Source organism: Ochotona curzoniae, unplaced genomic scaffold (assembly GCF_017591425.1).
Source record: "Ochotona curzoniae isolate NIBS_2020 unplaced genomic scaffold, NIBS_Ocur_1.0 scaffold_4505, whole genome shotgun sequence".
In the NCBI taxonomy this organism is placed as follows: Eukaryota; Metazoa; Chordata; class Mammalia; order Lagomorpha; family Ochotonidae; genus Ochotona; species Ochotona curzoniae.
In genome coordinates this window covers 48394542-48422389 of record NW_024467118.1, presented here as the reverse complement: position 1 = coordinate 48422389, position 27848 = coordinate 48394542, and the positions used below count along the sequence as shown (strand labels likewise).

The following is a 27848-nucleotide window of genomic DNA, read 5'->3' as shown; positions in this document are numbered from 1 at the left end:
CATGATGCATGATAGGTAGACACTGAAGTTCCAAACATCTAAAAAGAACAGGCTGTTTGACAATTGTTTGTGAGCCTGATGCCGTTTTTTTTCAACACCAAACAAAATAAGTAGCTAATATTTTCCCACCATCACTTGACACAGGAATAGCATATAGCCATCAAACCATCAAATTAGAGAAAAATGATTGCTCCCCACAAGCATATTTGCTAGAATCAGTAACACACATAGCTACAGTGATTTCTGGAGTTCCATTACCAAGTTCTTCGGATGTGAGCTACAACTGTGCCTGAATGTTGGGTCAGCCCAATGAACAAGAGGCTCAGGTTGGGTCTTTAGCAAAGGAGGTGGCAATTTTGTTGTTTGTTTGGTTAGTTTTTTGTGACCTCACCCTCTGTGGCCACCACCTGTCCTACATATGAAACCAGACTTTCCTGGAAATTGTCCTGACTTGTGCTTGGGAAGTTAAGAAGAAATTTCTACTTTATCAAGAGCTTCAAAAGTCCATAATGTTAGGAAGAAAGTTGAGAATTTGCTACTATAAATAAATAAGGGAGTGAACAGGTCAAATAAGAGTTAAGTAAACCTGTTGAAATATGCCCAATGATCACAACAAAAAGTGCACTGGCTACTTCCACATTTGTTCACCATATCAAATAAGTAAGGGCGATGTGCAGTATGAAACTCTGTTCAAATAAATTTCACTGTTCTCCAATATACAATTTAAGTAGAAATTTGTATATTGTTTTCATTGCCCATTTTTGGTGGGTTGCATGAAAGTTTTAGCTTTAAATAGTGACCGAGTATGAAAGACTATATTAGGTATAAAAAATGAAGAATGCTAGGAACATTGAAATGGGTAAGAAGTATTAGAAGAGGTTGCGTCAGTTGGCATTTTAGTGAACAGAAAAAGCAATATCAAATCTCATCTTAATGGTACAATTCAGAAAGTTCTAGGATGAACTGATTTACATTCTCTGATGAGAACTGTAAATCTAATGATTAAGAACTCAGCATCTAGAAACTGCCTCATTTGGATTAAGGCAATATTAAAGTTTCTAATTGCAACTGTTATCCACTAAATTCAAAGCATAAATTTAGATTATCTGAGAGTATTCATTCTGAGGGTCCCTGAGATGAAAAAAACAAACCAACATAACACAACAAAAAGCTTGAGTACACAGCGATAATGTGTGTTATTGCTTCTGCAATTCACCTGACTTACCATAGGGATTCCATGATATTGTTCTTTGGCCTATGTCAGCTTCCTTCAGCATTTAAAGACATGCAAAAGCCTGGCTGGATTCTAAGATCCCTGCCAGGCTGGCTCATGGATGAACACAGTTAAGGACAAGAGACCACAAATAGCCAAAGCTATTCCAAAGAATAAAAATAAAGCTGGAAGAATCACAATTCCAGACATCAAGACATACTACAGGGCAATGGAAATCAAAACAATTTGGTACTGGCACAGAAACAGAGAAGAAGATCAATGGAACAGAATGGAACCCCCAGAAGTGTGCCAACACATGTATAGCCAATTAATCCTTGATAGGATCACTAAAAAGAATCCAGGGGGAAAGTTTGGTGTCTTTAACAGATGCTGCTGGGATAATTGGCTAGCAGTCTCTAGAAATGAGAAGCAAGAACCCCTTCCTCTCACCTTATTCAAAAATCAGTTCTAAATGGATCAAGGACCTAAACCTGCACCCAGAGACCATTAAATTATTAGAGGCAGGCATTATGACACAACAGTGAAGACATCATCCACCCACATCAGTTTCCATGTCCTTATTTCCTAACTTCATTTCCTACTAATCCCATCCAGCTTCCTACTAATGTGTCCTGTAGGAGGCAGGTGATGGCTCAAGTACTCGGGTCCCTGCAACCTGCATGGGAGACAGATGGAGTTCTGGGAACCTGGCATCAGCCTAGTCCAACCCAGATACTGAGAATATTTGAGAAGGGAACCAGTGAGGTTCATTTTTCTCTCTGTGTCTCCTCTTGCCTTTTGAATTCAAAACAAACAAAAAAAGAGAGAAATGCTGAAAATCACTGAATTTTAAAGGACATCCCTTTGGGGAAAAATGTATTCAGGTAGGATAAAAGTCTCAATGTATTAGAAATAAAATAATGCAAAACATTATATCATGACCACAAAGAAATGAACATTTTTAGTTCCATGTACCCCAGTGGAAAATGCAGAGACATTCCCTCTCAGTGAACAAGCAGAGCAGCTGTCATCAGGATGTTATCATTCTGCAATTTGTCAGACAGTCCGTTATGTGACATTTTATAGACAGGTCTTTTCCTCCAACCATCACTCTGGGTTATAAACTGCCAAAGATAATAGATGAGATTTTTCAGTAGGTTCATCAGCACAATCTTCAAGTGTCATTTTCCCTTCGACTCAGTACTGTTGACAATAGCTGGGCCAAAAGGCAAATGTTTGATTCAGCTATTTCCTTAGGAGTATGGCTGCTGTTCATTGTAACATGTATGGTGAGCTGTGGGGGGTGGGAATGCAGGGTACAACTTTAGCCAAAGGAAAGGAAGGAGTTGATTAAGAAAGAAAGAAAAACTGTTTGGAAAACAAAATTCCTTTCCAATTCCCACATGTTGCTAAGGAGGGGACGGGATAATTGTAAGACAGTAAAATCTCTCACACTGCTCAACTGAGCAGCTTACTTCAATATCAAGCAATATGGTAATGCACCAGACACTTCTAGGAAGGCCTACGATCCAGCCATAGATAATTATCTTTTTCAAAAAAGTTGACATATCGGTGAATGAGAATGATACCTGTTTGGGAATTATTCATTGTCAATGTGGTAGGGATTGGGAAGTGGGTTGTAGGGGAGGGAACAGGTTTGCTTCTGCAGCAGAAGAGTGAGTTAACTACCTTGGTTAGATGCTTAGAAATGGGCAGAACCAAGATTTGAACCCAGTGTTCCCGATTCCATGATCCATACCTGTTACAAGAATATTCTAACTACTCTCATGTCTTCTGGATAAAGTACCTGACTTACAAGATCTCCCTTGAGGATCCAACTTATTTCTTCTAGTAACTCATTGAGTTTTTGCTCAATGAATCAAAATAAGCAAATAGATTTTTCCTATTACTGTATTATCAAGTTGAAAAGTAGTTTTTATCTTATTAAAAATGCTTTTGTGAATACATCCTGTGTTTGGATATGTCCTGTAATTATCTGTAAAAAATTACAATATAAAAATAAAGGGCATACAAAAGCAAGCTTCTGGAGCATTATTAAGTCACATAATCATATGAAACAAAAAGAAACTCACATTCTTGTAATAGATTTGTGACTTTAAGGCTTCGCAATGACATCAAGAAGAGAAGCATTCACCGGGTTATCAACTTCTAACCAATATAGTCTCTGAGGGAGATCTGTATTTTTTTGAAGCTGCTAGTTCCCTGAAAAGATGTACAGTGGTTTTTTTTTTCTTTCAGAAAAAAAATTTTAGGTCTTAGAAAATTTGGAGTACTTTTAAAGGATACTGTTTATTCTTATTCAAAAAGTCGATAGCTTCATGCACTTTTGTTTCTTTAAGATTCAGAGTACTTAATCCTGGAAATAATGTACACTGTGATCTGATACTAGCAGACACGTATAAATGCATTGGGTGATTTGGTTCCTGAGTGTGTAGAATGTATCTCAGGCACCATTGGCCTAGGAGTATTGGGAGGATTCGGTGTTTTTTATGAGCGTGAATGGCGTGCTCACATCAGCAGCACATATGCTAAAATTGGAATGATGAGTGTGAATGACTATGCCCTGTGGTGACTTTAGAACCTCCCCCTCATTGGCAGAGGAGGCTCTGAGTTGGCATCACAATCAGGCTGCCAATTAGGGAGAATTATTCAGAAAAAGGTTGAGGTGGATTCTCATGTTTCTAAACTCAGAACTGAAAAGGACACAGTATACCATTTGCAGTTTTCCTGTGATTATTCCAAAGAAACATGTTGATATGTTTGAAAAGATAATCTGAATGTCAACCCAAATTAAGTCATTTTACTCTAATTGAAGACTGAATCATTTAGCATCTAATCTTCTCACTGTTAAAGAGTGAGAAGGAGAAATGCAATAATAGTTTATCCAGAAAAAAGGGGTAAAAATGACCCCAATCTAAGTAAATAAGTAAAGTCATGGTGAAAATCTGATATAGACCTTAAGAATAATCATGTGATTTATTTATTTATTTTTTAACCAATAGAGTGATGGAGAGAGAAAGATGGTCCACTCATACATTCACTCTTGAAATGGTCACACTGACTGGAATTAGTTTGGCTGGCTTCCCAGGCATAATTGCAGGGAGCTGGAAGTGAAGCAGAGTAGCCAGGATGCAAACTGGGTCTTCATTTCCAATATGGGATGCTGACATTACAGAAAATAGCTTAGCTAACTGGACCACAACGCCCAGACTTTTCATCATCTTTTTATTCTTATATATAAATCTCTCAAAATATATAACCTCTCACAATATTTTTCTACCACCTAAACTATCTGTGTGTCCTTTTTATTGAATGGTGTGTTAATGATAAACAGCAACTTCAAAATAACTATACCAATATACTGAATTGAGATTAATCCATGGGAAATCAGCTCACATCACTTGAGTTCTAATTTCATCCTCTAGTTTGCTAAATGACCCACGTGATCAAGTTCATCTAACAGAACAAAATGACTTCAAATTCTTGGCCAAAATTGAGGAAAGAATCTTGTTTCTGCACCCTGGGCAGACAGAATGGGTAGCCTGATATTCAAAAGAGTGCAACCGTAATTATGAGCGTATGACTACAAATGTAGTCACATTGGGTGCTCATTGTGGAGGGGAAGCCTCTTTGCACTTTCATTGAAATATTGAAATACCAATCTATTCTTTAATGCACCTTTGAGGACAAAAGTTCTTTTGCTCCTTAAAAAAAAGGGGGAGGGAGGTGTGGAAACCCCACCAGAACAAGATGGTCTGTAATCAAAAGAAACTGAGGTAAAATTCAACCCGAAGTCATAAAATCATGTTGTTGCCAAGGTATGAACAACACAATCTATTGCCATGTACTTAAAGAAAATAAATCAACTGCTGCACCCAAATCAAGATACAAATGAAGTTGATGCTTGTATTTTAAAAAAGCTTGGGGAATAACTGAATTTAAGCAAATACAGCTTCATAATACCTCTTAAAAATCATTTTGACCTCCTAATGTACAGAGGATTTCATGCTCTGTGGGTTATCTGCTAAACTTCAAGCTCTGTATTTTTACAAGCCATTTTTCTAGTCTTGGCCTTAAGTACAATTGAACCAAGCACTATTTAATACAATTTAAGAAATATTGTCTTCCAGGAACATGCAAATACTCCAGGAATTTGATGCTTTCCAGAATAATCACAGCAAGTTACGCAAGCATAACCAAAGCGGCTTTTTCAGAACAGAACAAAAGGATCGAATTCACTTTAAACTGTCTGGGGAGAGTGCTCAGTTATCAATTTCTCAATAGCTTTAGTGTAAATATGACAATAGAATCATGCATTTTTGTTAGTCACCCAAGTAGACTTTGGGTATCAGCTTCTTGTTGAGGGCTTAAACACTGTGGCTCTTTCAACAACTTGGAAAATGTCTTGCCTGATTAGGAAGTTAGTCATTTCACATCTTGACATCCAAAACAATGCAAAGTTGGAAAACCTCACAAATTACACTCACAAGTAACAGGATACATCACTTTAAAGATGAGAAGTTCAAGGATTTGTGGCGCCTCTTTGTGCTCCTTAATTCTATTTTACTTCTTCAGTGTTGTATGTTTTGCAAATATCTTCATTTGATACAATGAATAAATATTGCCATTAGTTCTCTAATGTGGCATAAAAACATTATCATTATCTATTATCAGGTTTTACAGTGTCAGACTTCATTTTCCTTCTGTGTTAGGTGTTTTCTGTCTCAATTAGGCCAAATACTATCTGTCTTTCAGCTTAAAAACCAGCAGCGATATTTAACATAAAGTGTTGCCTGGTTCTAAAAGGGGTGATAAAATAGAATTTGAGAAATGTGCCTCTAAATCTTCATTTTCTGGAAATCATTTCTCCTTTCCTGTTTTAGAAGCTGCCTGGGCCCTGGTCACAGACATCCCCTGAGGCTCTGCTTTTCCATTTATTCTGTCCATGTAAGGATAACCTATTAGGAGTTTTGGTATTAAGAGATTAAAATAAATACAGTTGAGGGAACTTTCTCAAAGTTTCCATGCCGACCACTGCCCCCTTCACAGGCTTCACTGGCATCCATCCCACTGATACCCTTTGATATGACGTGAGGCTACAATGTCAACTTCTCAGAAATATATCACATCTCCTGTGTAATTCAGGAGCCAAATAAACAAAACCAGCATGTGCTTCTTTATTTGTAAACAATGAAAAGTCAGGGAAAAATTTCCCTCAGTCACTGTGTAAAGTCAATTGGCCTATGAGAATTCACTGTGCAGTTCACGGCACTGTTAGGGTAACTCAGGAGTGATGTGGAGGCTCTGAGGATTATTAATGCCCTGCTTCTCCCACGCAGCATTATCGTTCCAGGACAAATGGACTCCAAACATAAGCAGGTGATCCCAAAATTAAACACCACGTAGTGAGGCTACCACCTGAATTGTTTTCAATTTATAGCTCTGAAAAAAATAGATAGGGGTGAAAATCAATACTGTGATTATACCCATTCTGTATGCCTATATAGTCATTGATGTATTGTTTATTGAACCCCATAGGCATTCCTAATTCAATCTAGGTAAAAAGAAATGAGAGCCCAAGAAGTGTAAAGGACAATGAGAGAGCAAGAGTGAGCGAGACAGAAAAGAGAGACCCTATTCCTCTTGGTTCAGGATTATGTTTTGTATTATTTTACCATTTTCCCCCTACTGGGAGAAAAGACAGATATCATTAAAATCAGTTGCCATTCACATTTTGTTTTTATTATGACATTTTCACTGTTGGACTGAACACAGGCAGACCTTCTACAAGAGATGTACTTCAGTAGTCACATTACAACACCATAATGGATGTTTCATTGAGCAGAACTCCTTAACACAGGCGAGTGGTCAGAAGGGAGGCGGGAATAAGATTCCTCACCAAGAGAACCAGAATACTCTCCACTGCTGCCTTCTTTTACATTTTCAAAATATGTTGACTGACAGGGTATTTATCAACCAATGATCATGATAGCAATTTCATTTCAACCCTATTTCTGCTCATCTATTAGGATAAATAAAATGTTAAGAATTATTAGATGTTAGAGTGTAAGTGCATTGCAATTGTGAATGTGCTGTGTTGGGTAACTTTGTGTGGATGTTTGGATAGGTAAAGCAGCTAGGGTTAAACATTTCTTTTAGAGTTCTTGATCTAGGCAGGTTTCCTTCCTTATACGTGTGCCCTTCCTCTTTGGTCTTAGGCATGGATAAAATGCAAGTCTAAAAATGGCTAATAGAAAATGCCAGAGAAATAACTACATCATCTCACATGTAATCAAGTACACAATGTTAAAGACTTTCCTCTGAGACAAACGCTAATTGACCAACCATTTCTAATGCATTATTTTCACTTGCAAAATACCATTCAGCTTCAACAGGGGGTGGGGGAGGGGAAAGCATAGTGTCTGAATCTAAAACAAAAAATGGATTTTGTAGCAATCATTTACTTCTGCATCTGATAAAAATAGAGATAAATCTCATCTTTCTTCACTGTCTTCAAATTGTGAATGAAGTGCACTATATTTTCCCTGGCAATGAGTTGAACTACACACATAAGGTAATAACTTCAAAAATATAACAGGGGACCTTTCAAAATTCTGGAAGAGGACACTTAGCAACCAATGATATATTCATTCTTAAAGGACAACAAAATCCATATAAATGTTTACAAAAGAAATTTAATTTTAAAAACAAAAATTCTCCATAGTGCTCCATTAACAATTACCATACCCAAAAACATAAATTTATGATCATAGGATCAGTCAAGCTCAAGTTGAACTTGAGCAGAATTTTAAGGTCTGTGTACCGCATGAAGTCCCAATTTAAATAAGACTAATGTTATTGTGATACTAATAAGCTGGCACACAAAAATAAAAATAAGCCTTCATGATATTTTGTTCCACATACTTGTGAACAAATTTTGCATCATTTTTTTCCTACAGGAAAACTGAAGACTTTAATAGCAAACCCTTCAAGGTCAAAATGAATACAGGTATGCTGTCTCTGTTAGTTAAAAATTCTTTAGTCTTGCTCTCTAAAAGGCATCATTGCCAAAAATTCTTAGTTTAGTTCTCTAACTAGATATGCAGTATACATTCATTATCTGACATCTTCGTCTTCATGCTCCAATCCTACTATCATCAAAAGTAGAATTTTCTGTTCTGTTATCAGCTGCTACTCCCCCTGTCTCCAATCATCTTTTAGAATTAATTCCTATGAAGACTAAGAACAGATTAATGTCATTTGGTGCAGACTCTTGAAACTTTTCCTTTCTTATAAATTCAAAGCCAAGTAGCTCCAATGGAAAGTATTTAAACTCGGCCACTCTGCAAACTCTCTGTGTAGACAAACGTACCAGGTAGAATGCCAGAACATTATTTAAAGTTAGTGTAATTAATCTACAGTCATAATACACATGTAGTCTTAAGTTTATACTTTTAGCTATCAGAACTGTACTTCCAAATAGCTCAATGACATCATTATTCTGAAATCCATATGGAATACTTAATTGTAGATGATTGTGATGTATTTTATGTATCTATGAGCTTTGTGCAATAACCATGCTTTGATTTATAATTTCATCTCCCACCACGCCCCAATTTTTTGTACATTATTAAGTAGTTTGAAAAATACTTCCTCACTGAGATGCTACCATTTGTGTTCAGATGATATCACTTCCTATACACAAAGGTTCTGGGAAAGCTGTTTTAGGCAGTTGCTCCATAGCAAAGAAAAAAGATGACCCAAGATATTTTTTCCTATCAAGCTCATTGTCTTTTGGAGCTCAGTAATCGTAATCCACATACCCAGAGGGAAGATTAGCAACCACTGGGGAAAACTAATTCATCTCTAATCCTTAGATCAAGTGTAGAGCCATTGGTCATGCCCATCCTCCTGTGGCTGCTCCCAAGCAGAGACCTGCTGTCACTGATCTTATAGATGCTGTGCTGTCTGGATCTGGATAATGCAGCTGATTCACAGCAGTGGAGAGGAACAGGCTAGAACACAGTCCAATTGTGAGGAAGATTTAGAAACTATGAGAAATGTGATTCCTAGGAATGAATCAACTCAAGGCATTTTGGCAAATGCAGACGTCATTATTAGATGTGGGAAGCAAAACAGAAAATATCATGAGGCAAAGGAGATTGATGATAGCAAATAGGCCACAGTAGGACAAGCCATGTTGAGGCATTACAGTTACTCCAGCAAAATGCCTTTGTCAGGAATTTACAAATACTGATTGTTCTGATGCAACTCCAGGAAGACAAGGGCTAAGCATCACTTCCCAATATCCTTAATTTCATTATTTATTAATAATGTCTATTTTAAAGATATATACAAATTTATGTGAATGATTATATGACATATACTATGTTCATAAAAGCCCAAAACATTCAAGAAGGAGCATTATTCATGGAATTCAATTTCTGTTAGCAAAGTAGGCAAATAGGATTTGGTAAGTTTGTTTAAGTCTTTGGGTACCTGAGCCCACCTACTGCTTAGCAATCTGCACATAATCCTCTAAAAGCATTCTGTCATAAATAAAGAATAAGTTGACCTTGGATGGGGCGTTGATTTGCATAGAGTTATTACACAAGTATAATTCAAGAAAAATAGGATATTCGCACTTATGCACAAAAGTGATGAGAAATAACTAAAATGTTTGGTTTATAATTCCCAAGGAATATCACAATGTTACCACAAAAACAACACATTAACATATGTGTATATAAATATTGCTTGAGTTAAGTTAGAGGCACTACCACTATATTGGGAAGGTATAAATTGGCTGCTAAGTAGAAAATAAGCAAAATAGGCCTTCATTATTTAAGATTTTAAAATATCTTGAATTAGGTCTTTACTCTGAGTTAAATACATAAAAAAATTAGCCAATGGTAGTATGGATTACTACTCATAGTGGAAAACTAAGCAGTGTAGGATAATAGACAAAATGTGTTGTATCTCCCTCTTAGAATTTGCGAGACATCCTCACTATTAAAGAAAAGAGAATACTATCAAATAATTCACTATTTATGATCGACTCATCAGAGTGCTTTCCAGCACTAGAAATTCTTTCCAGGAGTCCCATAGCATAGTGGAAAACTATTCATGTCCTAACAACTTAGAAATTATTTGACAAAATAATACACTTAGATTGAAAAAGAAACAGTAATTTAAGGCCTCCATTTAATGTGACAATTACATAACATGTTACAAATATGCTTGTCACTCTTCATTTATTGGTCTAAGTATATTGGTGGTTTTTTTGTTTTGTTTTAATCAGAGCAGCCACTTCAAATGCAGTTTTTCGAGGACATGAAGTCATTACCAGGGATATAGCACCATCTCTTACACTGAAATGGAATTACCTCAAGCCAGTGTTTCTGCAGTGTCCAGCAAATAGCACTGCACTTTTTTTTAGAAATGTGAAATATTCCCCAACTTGTCATCAATTGCACTGAGGTAGCTGGAGCTCTCCTAGTCTGCAGTTGGAGCATCATGCATTTGGCCCATGACCTTAATCTTTTGAGTCTGGAATTTTTACTTCTCATCTTTCTACTTATTTTCAGATATAAAAGCTAAAAAAAACTAAGTACTAAAGTAAAACCCATATTAGAGTAGGGATCAGTCAGTAGCTACTGGTGTGTCTGCTAGCTGTATGTTCAGTTTTTTCAGACATTTGTCATAGTTGTTTCTAGTTTGTCAAATTTGCTTAAATTCTATTGAAGGTGTCTTCAATTTTATGTTAATACCACTGTGCTTTTTTTGTTCATTCGTTTTGGTAGCATGAGTTTGATTCATTTGGTTTTCTCTCTTTTCATGTTGAAATAAGTTTTCTGGTTTAAATGTTTTCTGTGGGTGTAAGGAAACTGTTATTTTAGAAATGATCACATTTTGATAAGAGAATCGCTCCATCAATTTTGAGATCCATTGATCTTATAGTGTGTGACACTTTCAGCAATAATTTTCTACTATCTTGCTTCAATCATTGTATTAGTAATTAAAGTTTTTTCACATCAAGTAAACAGAATGGATATTTCCCCTATTAATTGAAGAAAAAACAAACAAGTATAATTAACAAGAGATTATGTGTGATGATTATATTGTCATATTGATGGTTATAAATATTGTGTCAATATATCATATTTATGTCAGTCACTTTATCTCAAGAATTACACAAGCTGTCTTTAGAAGTCACAACATCTAGAACACAGTAAAAACTAAATGAAAGATTAAAAATTATTACACTGTAATTTAAATTTGAAATATAAGTAGTCCAAAACTTTAAGACTAGGTACACTGCTTGTAGATTTGGTAGGAATTGAATTTAAATGATATAAGGAAAATTGAGTTCTGTGCCTGTTTTCATTCAACAAAAACTATAAAACATTGCATATAAAATCTTTCATTGTTTTATTAAGACATTGGCGTTTATTTCTGAGGCAGACTCCTAATTTTTTATCTTTTCTTTTGTTGTTGTCTTTTTTTCAGTTTGCAGGTGGGTGTGAAATTTGTAGATGTATTCCATGATTACTAATTCTAATCACCCTTCTCATGAAAGTCTGGCACATTTCACTTAAAATGCATGATGTTGCATGTGCTTTTCTTGTTTGCCTTGGCCTCTGCTATTTCATTTTTTTGCTTCCAGATAGCGGTGGGTGTGCTCGCAAGCGTGCCGCCATGTCTGTTACGTTAACATCTGTGAAGAGAGTTCAAAGTTCTCCAAACCTATTGGCTGCAGGTATAATATCACTAACTCACAGAATGTCACACTTGAATGGCTTCACCTGATCTTCTCTCTTTTCAGAATGATCCTGTTTTGATGAATAAAATGGCTGTAAATACCTTTCAGATGCCCCCAAGAGTTCTTGTTTTTCTTGTCCCAAGAATAGCTCTGATCCCTTCTGACTGTTCTTGCTCTAAAAATATGAAGTCAGGAAAGCTGATCTCTTAGAGAAAACATCTTAAAAATCTAATTAGAAACAACAGTCACTTGCCAAAAATACGTTGAGTCATTGTGCTAATTATGATTTAAGTTTCTGTTACCTCATGGACCAAAGGAAGATGCCATTTCATTAAGGTAATTGATGTTGTTTTGTCATTTTTTTTTAACCTGAAAAATTCTGTGATCCTGACATACAAAGACTCAACAGGAGGGATTTTCTGGTACTTTATTCACTTCTTCACCAAAGGTTGCACACAAAATTTTACAATATTAGCTCTGACACAGATTTTAACCTTCCCTTACTTTAAAGATCCTTCTAATGTATGCTTTTAAGCTTAACAAAATCTTGACCAATTAAGACTAAATATGTACCCACAAATATAAATATACTCTAAAAAGTTCTTCAAAATATGCTATTTCAGCAATCAATGAGTTTTTTTATGTTTTCAGATTTAGTAGGTAATTTACATAATCCTTTTTAAAGTAGTTTTAATACTTCAGATTCTCAGTATCACAGCAAAATAAAATGATAATTATGACCACACATTTCTGATCAACTTCATATTCATGTGATAACAACAAAGATAAAAGAATCAACGTGGCTCAAAGATATAATTCTAAGATGTGATGATGGGTTTCCTCATAGTGTCTGTCACAATTTACTCAATCTTACTGGTGGAGTCTAAATCAGGAGGAGATACAGCAGTGGAAGAAAATCAAAGTGAACTAGCAAGTCTCTAGACTCTAAAATAGACATGAAGCTTGCAGTCACTGCTTGGTTGGTTTGATTGTTGACTGGTTAGTTGCCAATGGAAAGTCATTATTTCCTAAATATAAGAGAATCAGTTTTGGAGCACAAATGAGAAGAGGATGAAGAATCCAAATAATTTTAATCCTCACCACGCTTGTCACAGCCTTTTACACATACACCTTTAGCAGTCAAGTAAATATTCAATCTCTTTTTAAGGCCATGTTATTCTAGACTATCCAGATTTATTCAGAAAGGAAATAAACTTCAAATTGAATAATCCCACTTCCACCTACCCCCAGTCCATAAATGAATGTCAATGTCTAAATTTAAATTTTAAGTTAGGAAGCTCCATAATATATTACATTAAAAGAAAATGGAAGCTTCATTAAAATAAATGTAGAGTTAACTCATTTTGGATTTTTAAAAACCTATGTATTTATATTTATCTGAACCCATGTATATGGACATGAGAACATGTTAGACTATAGATATGTTTATTAGACATAAAAACAGAAGTGAAGGAAAGGAAGAAAATAAATACCAGAGTGGATTATCATGTATTTGAAACATCCTTGGCATGAATGCTGTTTGTGTTTCAACCAGGAAAAATGCCAATCCATACTTAGGTATGGACCTCTGATGCACCTGCTAAGTAATGAAACAACATTCAGCAATCCAGTTTGTTATTATTTATAGAGCTAATCACTGAAGGAACAGTGTTAGATTGGATTGGTTTGCCATTTTGGAGGATTAAAATGACTATTAACAATTTCATATCATTTTATTCAACAGAAAGGTACAAAACCTCCCAAACACAACATGTTTTTGCCACAGTCACAAGAATGTGCAGTGGATCTGGGATATTAAATCTTCTGTCATTGATATAAGATTTCTAGAGGATGAAGTATCCTAGATTTTGGATTTAATTGTCACTTAAGAAACACACATTTTTGTGTCATTTAGTATAAGTTCAGATGAGTTTTGAAGAAGTTTTTGTTGCATATTAAGGAAAGAAATCAGCATCTTTTATGCCCCAAAACTTTCTGTAAGAACTTTCTGTAAGATTTTGTAAGAACTTATTGGACACACTGTCCTTATATGAAACAAAAGAGAATTAATAAATATTTATTATATTTAATATTATTGAAATACAGCCTCCTTTACATAAAGCTGAGACCACCTATATTAAAGGTTCCAAGTCTCTTTTGCTGTATTTGTCCCCTTATCAGCCATCCTTTTTACTAGACGTTCCTTTGAACAAAACATCATAGCATACACTGATTCATTAAACCTGAGCTAGAACCAACATAATAGGTAGAGAGAAACAATCAATGTACATTTTAATCTACCAAAAACACTTGACAGTGCAGGCTAATGTGGTTCAAATGGATCAGCTGCAGTGCTGAAATCACTGCAACAGACAGGAGCCCACCAAAACTTGCCTATTTTATGCCTGCAAGAAAACGAGTCTGTCCATCCCGCAAATTCTCCTATTTAAAAATAAGGAAGCAAAATTTATAGTTTTCCTACCTCTCTGAGAACTTAATCCTTTCCTAAGTTCAAGATGACTGTCAGAATTAAATGAAAGTAAATGAAGAAAATTCATGAAAAGACCTTATTGGAATACTTAGAAACACAATAGGCACTCAATTACTTGCTTTTAATTAATGTGCTTAATTTAACTCTTGCATCAAATCAATGAGTTATAAAAATGAAACTTATCAATAATTTTCAAGAAAGGTACAATGTATATATGCACATATATAGTTGTAAATATCATCCATGTATTAGTTCACTCCCCAACAGCCTGAGCTGACCCAGTCTGCATCGGGAGTCAGGAGCTTTCTCCTGGTCTCCCACATGGGTGCAGGGGCTCAGGAACATCTGCTGTTTTCCCTGTTGCATCAGCAGGGAGCTGGATGGGAAGTGGGGCAGCCAGACCTTGAACTGTGGAATGCTGGTCTCCCAGTTTCCCTTGTATCTGTGGCTTTATTTTTCCCATTGAGGTTCTGGCCCACCCCATGCTAATCTGCATGATGCACAATTCCTCCAGCAGCATTTGAGCAAAACACTGTTTAGGAGGTTGACGTTGTGATGCAGCTGGTTAACTGTCACCCTGGACGCTTGCATCCAGCACCAGAGTGAGTTCAGGTCCCGGCTGCCGCACTTCCAGCCAGCTCCTGGCTCATGTACCTGGGAGGGCAGCAGAAGATGGGCCAATGCTTGGACCCTTGACACCCATGGGAGAGACCCTGATGGGGCTGCACGCTCTTGGTTTTGGTCTAGCTCTGAATGAATCAGCAGATGGAAGATTTGTCTTTCTCTGTAACTCTGCCTTTCAGATAATAAATAGCTAAAAAAAAGTATTTGAGAAACAACAACAACAAAAAGATACAATGATGCTAATACAGCATAATAGTTAAGAGGAATTAAAAGAAAACCTGAGAGTACGTGTTAGGACGTGACAACTAGGGATCAGAAATAACATGTAAAAACTGTGATGTTAGAATCATAAAGTTGGGAAGAACCTTTGAGATACCCACTGCATTCCTGACACCAAACCAAGAGTCTCCTGAATTACATCTTGGACAGAGATCCACTCCTCTGTGCCTAGACAGAGGTAGTTCCTTGTGCTCATAAAGAGCACTTGTAATTCTTAATTTTCAAAGATGCTAGTTACAGTCACATTCAAGACAGCCAAGAGACAGAGAAACCTATCCCATCTAGCCATTCTCGAGTTTCCATGGAAACAATGTGTATTGACCAAACAGTCTTAGAAATTAAGCACTCTGATCCTGGGACCCTGAAAACAACAGTGTTTGGGTTTTTTTTTTTTTTCGCATTTGAGTGGTTGTCAGTAATGCTCAAGATTTGGGACAACACCATCTTCCCCACCCATCTGCCAAGTCACTGACCTACTTAATTGTTGTTTTGTAATGATCTCCATACTTGATGTGGATCTGGGGTATTTTCTATAACCTGCTTTAAACCTCCCTTTCATAAGTTTTTTCTACCAGGAAACAGATAAAAGCAAGACTATGCTGAGTTATATCCTGAGGGAAGATATCTGTCTTTCAATGCCTGTCTCTGAAGACTATAATAAAATAGCAAATTAAGACTGGGGTTTTTTAATATTTATAATTGGATTTATTTTTAAAGAAATTGAATTCTTATGCACTTTAATATCCCTAAAGCACCACTTGCTTAAATCTAGACTTTAATCATTAGTATTCATCTGCAAGTTTTAATTCATGACCACTTTTCTTCCTTTTCACAATTGCACATGTGTTAAACAGTTCTACACATGTTAAGTTTCCTTCCAGGTCTTAAGAAAGTATTCAGAATACCCTCTTACCCTTCTCGACAGATAGCTCCTATTCTCCCTCCAAGCACATGCTGCATACCCAGCCTTCCAATTTCGATCATATTTAAAAAAACAAGAGGAAAATAAATGCCCATTTCCAAGCAAATAATTATCAATTATCATAAAACATGAGATTTATCAGTCTTCTTCCAAGTTAAGTTAAGCTGGAGTCCCTTTGATTAGAAGAGCACTTTGTATAGAACAAAAAGATCTAAAAAGCACTTGCAGTTCTCAACACATCTTTATCATTTCAAATTCATGTATTTAGGCTTAAACAAAATAACTGTTTCTGAAATATGACCATGGCAAATGAAGAGTGCTTTAGCATACAATATTCATGTTCTGTTGGCTACTGAAATAATAGTAATTACAAAGTTATCTCAGGGGATATGCAGAATACTTGCAGCAAGTGGGCAGCAGTTTAGACAAATTGACCCCCAGGGTCCTTTCCAAGGCCACTGTTCATCACTCTAAAGGGAGAGAACCACATGACAGCACAGCTTGATTACCTCAAATGTGTGTGTGGCAGATCCTGGAGTGCGGCTCCAATCAAACTGATTATAAATACATTACTGAGCTGTGTAAAATAAAAGCAGCTTATTAGTGCCAAAAATTATTTTCCACAGCTGAAAGACAATGGAATGCATTACTAATAGTTCATATTTGAGTATAAAGTGGTTTTTAAAAGGTCACTTTGTAATTTTTTTCTAAGCCACTTAATAAGAAAAAAAAACTTCAGGTCTACATAATAATGCACAAACATTACATAATATGCTAGGCATGTTTAAAATTTCCTAAAGTGAAAAAGAAAATAAAGCAAGCTACAAAAACAATGGTCTCTGTCTTAGGAGCTAACTATGTTCGGGAAGAGAGGACATTAACCAATCAAAGGTGTAGTGATTTGATTTAATGCCAGGAGAAACATTCACTGTTTAAAACCAGATCACATGTAATCCTTCAATTTGGCATTCAGTAATTCAGGTATCTATATGGGGGCAGAAGAGGACTAAAAGCATATGGCTGCAGTTTTATTGGGGATAAAGATTAGTGATCAATATATATGCTAATTGTATATTATAGATAGTGGATGAATTATGAACAAACCTCCCATGTGCAAAGCTGATATGCTCTGAGTTCTAGAACTGAGATAACATTTGCAAAAATAATATGTGTAATTCTTGCCACATTATTTTTTTTACTAGCTAGTTTATGTATTTCACTGTAGTTTTAATTCAACTTTTTCTGTCTTTCAGGGCGTGATTCTCAGTCACCAGACTCAGGTACAGAAAAGATTTTCAAACTATTGTTGATGTTGTGTGAGCGTTGTTCAACATGTTCATAGCATATTGTTAACTTCATGTTATACTTAAATGTCTATGCTGTAATGTATATCCAAATGAACATCTAGTAAACACACTTCAATTTTGCAATTAAATGATAAATTATATGAAAAAAACCATAAGTGAACGTAGATATTTTTGTATCCAATCTGTTTTCCCTTAATAAAAGCTTGGAGAATTTACAATGATCGAAATCAAGAGCCATTGAATGGAGATGCTACATATTCCTCTCTTGCAGCAAAAGGATTTAGGAGCGTTCGACCTAACCTACAAGAAAAAAAGTCACCAACCCAGGTAATCCTGCACACTGCTCTCTATTGGGTGATTTTAAAGTGCGGTTATTAGGTAATTATTTTAGAGGCTCTTTCCACCATGCATATTTTGAAGCATTTTTTGTCAAGTATGTCTTTTACATTTGTATTATGACACAAAGAATAAGCTTCAAAACAGGTATTCATTTTTTCTTGATTAAGCTCAAAAAAGTAGGTCATTTCTCAATATTTTATTGAGAACACACTCTAATTTTTGAAAAGCTGAAAGCTGTCCAATGCTTTGGATTTCAAAATTGTGAGGTCAACAATAAGTTATATATACAATGAGTTCTGCAATTAACCATTGTATTAACTGAAGAGACTCTCTGTTGAAGACATTAGTAAAAATGTGCCACAAGCATAGAAAATGTTATGAAACAATGGATCTAAGTGAATCATAACATATAGTCTTCAAAGTCTAAAATATGCTGAAAGAACATATGTTCACTTTGAATATGATTTTCAAGAATATAGATGGAGACAAAGTTTGTAATGTATTCTCTAGAAAATACTTTGTTGTAAGGGCAAGTGCTTATAATAAATTAAATGCATTCTTAAAAAGAAGGCAAATGATCCTTCAATGTAGCCAGCCAAATATATGTCGTAAGAAGGAATAAAATTGCTTTACCTCTTTTAAGGGCATGGTTATCACTGGTTTCTTTCATGACTAACTACCTTTCTCTGTTTTTCCTCCAACATTTCTTCTTTCTCCGGATGCATTTGACAATCCAGGCACTCCTTATCACAGCCCAAAACCAGTTTCTATAGCTCTTCTATAACCAATCACACCAAGGCTGATATTTGAGAGCAGCCAGTAACTAACACACAAATTCCCTCTCCTACAGTGTAGCTTATTAGCAAGACCCCTGCAGCTAACCATGTCTTCTAATAAAGAGTCCAGTGAAACAATTGTATATTCTGAGGAATCGAACACAACTGTATCCTACACAAAAAAAATCACTAATTCTCCACCAGCAACTGCCAACACAGATACTATACCATTTCTACACGAGGACTACAGGCAAGATTCTCAGACTCGGAGAATTTCGACCTTGAAACTAACCCCTAACCAGGATGTAGGGTGTAGCATCACTCCACTATGTCCCAAACCTGTTGAAGTACCACCATTTCTCAAACCCCCTGGCCCACCACCCCCTAACCCAGTGCCTGAGACACACACAGCATCTCTTTCCATTCACATAGCTCCACTTTCAGGAGACAATTCTGCAGGCCACAGTCAGCTACCTGAGCTTTCTCCAGAGACTACCAAGACACCTGCTCCGCCAGAGGGACACAAGTCTGCAGTTGCTGTGGCCTGTCAGGCCTCAGAATGCCCGGTGGTACATCGCACTTTCCAGTCTCTTCTCACATGTGTCCTGGAGGCACTCTAACTCGTGTGGCTTGGGCTTCTGCCAGAACCAAGTGCTTTAAGGGAAAGGAGAAAGAAACCATCTACTAAATTCATCCATATGTTTTAAGTCATCTATTTATCTATCTATCTATCCATCTGTCTACTTGTATACACTCTCATCTAAGTGATACATATCAATTTATGTTCTATCCAAAAATCACATTCTGAAAGTTTCTTCCTTTTCTAAGTTATCATTGACAGGTCAGTTATCACTTACAATTCTATAAACTCCTCCAGAGTTTAAAATACATGTAAAGTTCAAAGAAATATATTTCTTCCCAGAGCTTTTCATACCTAGACTTACTTTTATTTATATGGGACAAGAATCTCTTAAGTAGCTATCCATAAAAATTCTCTTTTCCAGGCAACATTCTTATCATTTCAAGCAGTGTGCATTCCTTTCTAGCTCATCATTTGTTTCCACTGAAATTTGATCAAATAATTACCCCACAGAATGCACATAGTCAACCTTCACACCATTCTCTTAATTACATGACCCTTGTTATGGCTTTCCCACTAGATAGTGTAGTGCCACGAACATGAACTTTCAGTATAAACCACAGCTTTTAATCCAGGCTCTGTCACTAGCTTCTTAATGATGCATCCATCTTACTTCTCTTTGAATTTGAGATAAGAACTGAAATTAGAATACTAATCTTTAATTCATAGGCTGTAGTAGTACTAGGGAGCTATTCAAGGCAAATTACTTAGGACACAGAAAGCACTCAATAAATGATAGCCATTAATAAAAGATAAAATATTGACAGCAACAGCAATACTGGTTGCACTGAAAAATGCTACTGCCTAAGTCAATAATTTGTAGAAAATTATATCCTCTAACTGAGTAGGCTATTATTGAAGACTTTCTTGAAGGGTTACCTTTCAAGCTGTGTAGAAACTCTTCAACAGAGTCCTGATTGACACTAAAATTTCCCCACCCCCACCCAAATGCAAAATTGTTGAACATGGATAATCACAAAAACAAGCAGGTGTTTTCACTTCTACTATGATGTTTTCTTAATCAGCAAGTTACAAAATGCAAAACTCAAGTTTCTTTCATATAAGGTGGCATCTTTTGATAACCTCTACAAAATAAGATAACACTGACGCTCAGAGTAGTTAACAAAGGACTTGACTCCATGCAGGCACGCCACCCCCCCATTTCTCTATGTCTATTAATAATTTTCACAATCTCATGAAGAGGGTATTATTTTTACTGTCCATGTAATAATTGATCAGTTGCTTTCCCAGGTTCATTTGGCCTTTTGGGAGACCCTGAGGAAGTTCTTAGCTTCTGGCTTCAGATCAGCTCAGCTCTGGCCATTGGCAGCCATTTAGGGAATTGCCATCAAACAGAACAACTGGCTATCCAATAAAAATAATTAAATACATTTTTAAAAAGCCATAGCTTTGATAAGCTCCCTTTTCCACATTTTTGTTGCCATCCAGGCTGACTGGATACTGCTGATTTAATTATATAATCCCCAGAGTATCAGCAAAATGTCAAATGACCACTTTAATTCATTCAGCAAATATATTTTTTCATTAATTAATTTATTTATTATTCCATGATATAGCTCTCTAGGTGCTGGGATTTCCTCTTTAACTTCCCCAAATCCCTGCCTCCCTCCACTAATTTCCTCCATGTCATTACAATAGGATAGTCCTTCACAATAGTATTTTTACTCTACATCAAATCTGTTCTGTACCCAGAGTTTGGATTTGAAACCATTGGTGCTTAAGATGTTGTACATGTAATCAGAAAACAATACATGACTAGAGAGCTAAGGCCATGTTCAATAATCAGTCAGACAGCCTTGAAAGATTATCTTTAAAGAGAGGAAGGCCACTCTGGGCAGAGGGAACAATGAGTGTTGAGGCTTTATTTAAGAGTGAAGCATTCAGGGGTTGTTCACATGTTAGCAAGGAATCAAATGAAGAAAGAGAGAAAAGAAGCAATGCATAGAGTAACAGGAGGTGATCCTGAGAAATAGGAACCAGAGGGCAGTTCTTCTAAGATCCTGCAACAGTTCTTTCACCCTCAAAAACAAAGGGCTCACTGCAGAATCCTGAGGCTACCGCAACTCCCAGGAGAGTATGCTGGCATCTGAGGACAGATCATTGTGGGAAAAGATGACAAACAGGAACTCCAGTTAGGAAAGTGTGGAGTAATTGTGATGTGATATGATGATGGCTCAAAACGAGGTGGAAATAGTAGAGGTGGTGAGAAATTAGATGGCATGAATCTATCATGAAAGGACATTAAACAGGATCTTATGGCAGATTGCATGTGGAATGTGGAGGTAAGGTTGACTCCAGCTGGGAGAGTGGAATTGCCATCAGCAGAAGCTGGACAACATGGGTGGAGCAGGTTTAGGGACATGATAAACTTGAGATGCCCGTTGGATGCCCAGATAGAGAGATCAAGAAAGCAGTAGGATAGGACTCTGAACTTCAGGGAAAAGATCCAGAATGGAGATAAAGCCCATCTTATTGATGCTTTCTGTAATTGTAAGGCTGAATAGGATCACCAGGGAGTGAGTATAGCATGACGAAAGGACACCCAAGAATTGAGGCTGGATGAATCCTTACATTAAGAGGAAGACACAGAAAAGGAGATTGAAATCAGTGTTCTCTAAAGGAGGACTAAATCCAGGAAAAATGTGTGTCCAACAGGGGATAGGGGACAGTTAACTGTTCTAATACAAATAGGATGTGTTTAAATGAGATCTGAAAACTTGCCATGGACCTAGTAATGGGGAGGAGGTGGCTTTTTTGAACTATATTGAGAGACAAGCAAGTGTACAACTGGTATTCTTCCAAGGTGTTGTTAGTATATTGTGTTTTTTTTATCTGGTCCTTCACCCTCCCTGAGTCTTGGTTTCTTCATTGATAAAACAATGATGGTTATAGCATTCTTCTCATTGAGTTGCAGTTAGATTGGGGGAAGATAATAATTCCTCAACATGTAATGTTATTAAATATTATTAAATGTTTAGCATGTTTCCAAACAAGGCATCTAGTACAAAAATGCTGTAAAGTAATTTCAATAGTACTGTATCTTTTTCTACCGGTAGATGAAAGAATATTTCATCAAACTTGCAGTTTTTCCCAAGATAGACAGTATGTTATCTTTAATAGTGCTTTGTGGAAAAGTGACATACAGCTGTTTTTACTTACAGTCATTGTTTAAAATTTTAAGAACCTTTAACATGATTTCTTTTAAGGGCATGTCTTAAAATTTTGGTGCTATCTGTAGACACACTGTTATATAACAGATATCTAGAAAATATTTGTATTCTTCAATGCAACCATATAGCCATTAAATAATAACTCCTAGCTGCACCCTGCCTCCGCGCTCTCTGCTTCTGCAACTTTGAGTATGGCAGAGCCCTTACGCAAATAGAATCATGCAACATTTGCCCTTCAATGACTAGATTTTTTTCCTTAGCATGATCTCCTACAGGTTCACCCATGTTTTAGCAGGTGGTAAACTTTCTCTTTTTAAAGGCTGAGTACTAGTCCTTTGTGTTGTACATTGCATTGTTTTAAATCTATTCATCCATTTAGCTTAACTGTTCAGTTTCATTTTTCCAGATAATGACCTCTCAAAATCCTGACCTTTCCATTTTAAATTCTTATGATTCCACATTATGGCAAGAAGCTTCAGAAAAGACAAGGTTGTAAGCTACATATCATGAATCATTCGAATATGAACTATTATGAAGAATTAGTCTCCCAAGAAACAATACTCTGCAATAAAAATATAAATTGTGCAGTTCTCAGAGTTGCATTATATATTTTACATGTTTATTATAAAAGTCTACTCTTTTAAAAGGAAGGTTACAAGCCACTAGGAATTCTCTCCTTATTCAACAATCTAAAAAATTGCATTATAGGATCTATGTGTTCCAAATACCTCCTGAATATTTATGTGTACAATTATACCACATGTATATACCATAAAATATACCTTTCTGTTACTATGCAAATATGGCTAAAAATGTCAAATTCTAATGTCAGACAATGAAGATAAGAGGTAAATGCTTTGAACATAGAGCAAAGTGCACCATTCTGTGTTTCTATGACATTTCTAAATACTGTGCCCTTTTCATCAGAAACATAAACTTGGTCCCTCCAAAGAGAAGCAACATAATCAACCTTTTGCCAAAACCTCATTCTGACAGCTGCAACAGTACATATTTTCATATTTTCCACATGAGGAACCTGTAGCCAAGGAGGGAGTTTAGCAGCTTACCTTTGACTGACTCCAGATCCAAAACTCAACCAGCAGTTCTGTCTCTGCTTAAACATTCCTAGTCTTAAACCCCATCTTCTTGCATTTTTTCTTAAAATGAGATACCTTCTGGCACAAATGATGTTCCTCATATGAATACCACAGTAAACTATTTATTGACCCAATTCAGATGCTGCACTCCACCACTGGGCTCAAATCTGTGTGATCATTTGCAATCATCTATCACCCAGGTCTTGAGTGCAGAATATGTGGTCATTAATATCTCTGGTTAAGAGTGGTTAATGAGAATACAAGATAATATCTTGTCACTGAAATGCAAGCAGTACAGCCAGCTGCTAGGAAACTGAAAGATGAAATAGCAGCTGCTTTTGCTCTCTTGGTAATAGGTGCAATATACTACCTTGTCTTCTGTCTTCTTATTTCTTCAAATTGCCTATGGATTCCATGACATACTCTGGGTCTCTACATTTAGATAACCCTCGACCACCTGACTGGGATATGTAGTGTCATATCATGAGAAGAATTGGCCATTGTAGTTCAGTTACTTTGTCTGTTAAGCAACCAACAGGTGCTACCTAGAACAGATCCATATGGTGTTAGGGCCTATGCACCCAAGCAAAAGATTCAAATGAAACTGCTAGCTGCTTTCTGCCTGGCCCAGCTCTAGCCATTGTGGTCATTTGCAGAGTGAAACAAAGGATGAAGATCTCTATGTGTCTCAGTTCCTCCCTTTCTCTGTGAATGAACCAGAGGACAGAAACTCTGTTTTCCCCCCATCTCTTTCACATGTGAAAAAATTAAGAACACTATTGAAAAGCTGAAATGTACATTTAAGACTTATACATTAAATATTCTATTATACCATAACAGAATTCACTGTATGTTTCATCGTAAGTAAGCTGAACATTATTTAAGATCATCATTGATTAAGTGGAAAATGGCAAGCATGGCTCCTCTCTCCATGGAAAATTAGATTTTAAAAAAGAGCAGATTTTGAGAATGCCAATATTGAGTTTACTTCCATTAGAAATCACAGACACAAATTTTTGTTTTTACAACTTTACATAGCTCTGATCATATTCTGAACCTTTAATATTTTGTTCTGCATGCATATAAGGCATTTACAGTTGTTTTTACCGTTTATCTACTTTTAAAATTTTTTCATCTGTTGGATTAGGTTGTGCTTTAGCGCATCCAAACCTATGAAAACTATGTAGAACTGAATATGTTTGTAAATTTGTGCACTTTCCCTAAGAGAAAGATCAATAGCTTTCATTATATTTCTAATGTATCTATGACCTACAGAGATCCTTTGATATGGGGGAATGTTTTTAAGTACTCAGTTAAAATTCTGATGGAAAAAAATTAATTATAACTTTCATGAGGCCAACTGCATGACATCAATTGTTCGGAAAGTTATAACTGGCCAGTACCACTTACATCCTTAGTAGGCAATATTTATAAGTTTATACACTTCTCTTTGATTTATTTCCCCACTTTTGTACTCGTATCCTATAATACATCTGGCAATCTAATTTAGCAGTAGCATCACCTCAAACACCACCAAAAACTCCTCTACTGTGAAAAGTGAGTGGGATAAAGGACAAAAATGGCTTCAGAGTTGTAGTCACTGCTTATGAGTTCGTGCTCAACCTGTTTGACCTGTAGCGTTACGCATCACCAAAGTTGTTGCAGTTGACTTTGAAAACGTTAAGATGGTCCAGCTTCCCTATTCCATCTATGAACAATCTCCTTACCATGTTTATCACCTTGGGTTATATATGACCTGGAAGATTTAAAGCCTTTATTTCTTCACCAGTTTCTTTCTCCTTTACCTAAAATTCATATCAACAGTAGTTCTAACCAACTAGGTACATTCAAACAATTGGAAGTGCCTGGTTTTCATTTTCACTTCATTTTCATACTTACATACCTTTAATTGCATGGCTAGGGTATTTTTAAAATGTTAATTTTATAGTATTAATGGTGTTGTGACTGCTTTATATTGGAAGTTGCTTTATTTGAGTGAAGTTTAACCTCTTTCCATTTGATCATTGTTTATAGCCCTTGCATGTTTTTCTGATGGCATTTGGTCTTTTGGTTTTTTATTTGTTGAACTCTCTATTGGTAGAGCCATTCAGTCTTGGACCATAATGCAAGTTAAAAATGTTTTATCTAAAAAGAGCGCCAAACTATTAAGTTAAAATAATAAAATTAGATTTCTCTTAGCATTTTGCAATACAACAGATTCAGTGAATGGAAAGAAAATATAATACTCTTTCCACTTAATTCTTTGAGATTTAATCCATATTTATGTTGGAAAATAAGTGAGGCAAATGGGTTTCTACTTTGGGGACATTTAATAGAGGGGAAGCAGTAAGGAGAAGTGCGTTAGAGATTTTTTCAAATAAAGAGCAGGCTAATTTTTTTGACCAATAGGTATTCTGTTATTTCACTGTAATAAATACAAACATGAAAACTTTTCAGGGGAGGAGAACTCCCTATGCTATGCCTGCACTCTCAAGTGCCTACTCAAAATGATATTGCAGTGCTGTATAAAAACTAATTTTGTTTCCAAAAAACGCTGACCAGCTTCCCTGTCTTCATGTTTTCATGATTTTTTCTGCACTGTGTGATTAGCCCCTAATCCATAACCCATCTGAATATATTTCCTTGAAGTGCATGCACATAAACCTGATATTTTGCTTTCTCTACCACATTGCATCAAAAAAGAGAGAAGAAAAGAAGATGTTCTTATTAATTGGATAATTTATATCTCTTCTTACTACTTTTTTCCTCAAACTCAGCTTGGAAATCAGACTTTAACTGCCAAGGTGTTGGAGGTAAATGCTTCAGAGACATCCAGACAAGCCTCTGCTTCATGGCCTTCTTCCATGGTGCCTTTTAACGAAACCACTATTTCATCAGGCAGTGGCTCCAGCCAGGCACCTCTTAGCATGCTGCTACCTGCTGCCTGGGAGCCTCCACTCCTGCAGAGCCCCCAGAGTCTTTCACACTGTGTAGAGGAACTCCCTGTCCTACTTCCTGACAACCTTATCCACAGCCAGGACGCGGGCTCTGTCATGACAGACTCCTCCCGCTCGGAGAGTGAGTCCTCTACCGCCATGCTAGCTGAGCTGGACATTGGTAGTCCAGACACCACGGATGGTTCTGAGACACCTTCCCCAACCTGGGGTTGGAGGTCCACTGTGACAGATGGCACCACCTTAACCACCCCTGCTGCTACGCATGTAATTATTCATCCTTCCTTTGCCTCCATGAGTTTTTATAAGAAGAACTGAATTTTTGACTGCCAGCTTGTTTTGCAGCTGGATATTCTAATTTGCTAAGGTGTTCATTGCTACATCAATTCTGTACTGTCTGTTAGGGAAATCCATTACACTCATCCTTAAGTTTAGGTAGGGCTACAAACATAACATAGTCTCCCCACACATTGTAAGATTACTTCTGGGTACTCTCAGATGGATTATCTAGGGCTTATTTTATTGCTGTACTTAATGAGTTACAGAGTGATTTATCTTAGAAGTTATTTCAGAAATTTAGATAAGCTTGCGTTATAGTACTGCTTTGATTAAATTAGAAAGTTTAGAATTTTTCCTGAAATTTTAACACAGTGTTATTGCTGTAACAATTTTCTGGCTTATCTTAATGTGTACTGTGTAGATAATTCATATGTCTTGTGTGCCACACAAGTATTGATTACATGATGCTAATTCCTCTTGCTCTTTGTTCACCAGGAGCTATGTCTTTTTAACTAATCCTTTATAAAGGAGTAAATGATATAAATACTGTCCATCAGTATCACAAAAAACTTAGCCCTATATTGTTGAATTATTTTATAAATATATTCTTAACTTTATATATCGATGCTTTATTTTCATTTCTAATACTATATTCATATTTCTGCATAATGACTGTGCATGGCTGGAACAGATTCTAAACTGAATATAATGGATAGTAATGGCTCCATTTAATGCATGCAACATTGGGTTAAAAATGGAATTTCCTTCAAAAATTGTTATGATGAAGTTCAAAACAATCAAAATTTTATTGTGCCTCATAGGTTTTATGTTCTGTGAAGTCTGTCATTGTGTCAAAATTTCATGCATAATGAAATATTATGATGAACCATATGTTTCTGAGATATTAGCATCACTGAAAGGAAAAACACTCTTTGAATGAGATTTGGTGTTCA

General features: G+C 36.2%; 1 protein-coding gene across 1 annotated transcript in view; it reads left to right on the top strand.

The window, feature by feature from the left end:
* SORBS2 (sorbin and SH3 domain containing 2) overlaps nt 1-27848 on the top strand; it is a 178944-nt gene that overhangs the window by 83769 nt on the left and 67327 nt on the right. The window contains exons 3-6 of the mRNA XM_040965938.1: nt 8194-8243; nt 11901-11993; nt 17566-17592; nt 17822-17946. Coding sequence (XP_040821872.1) covers nt 8234-8243; nt 11901-11993; nt 17566-17592; nt 17822-17946 — 255 coding nt within the window. The 5' untranslated portion in view covers nt 8194-8233. The remainder of the gene's footprint in view (nt 1-8193; nt 8244-11900; nt 11994-17565; nt 17593-17821; nt 17947-27848) is intronic.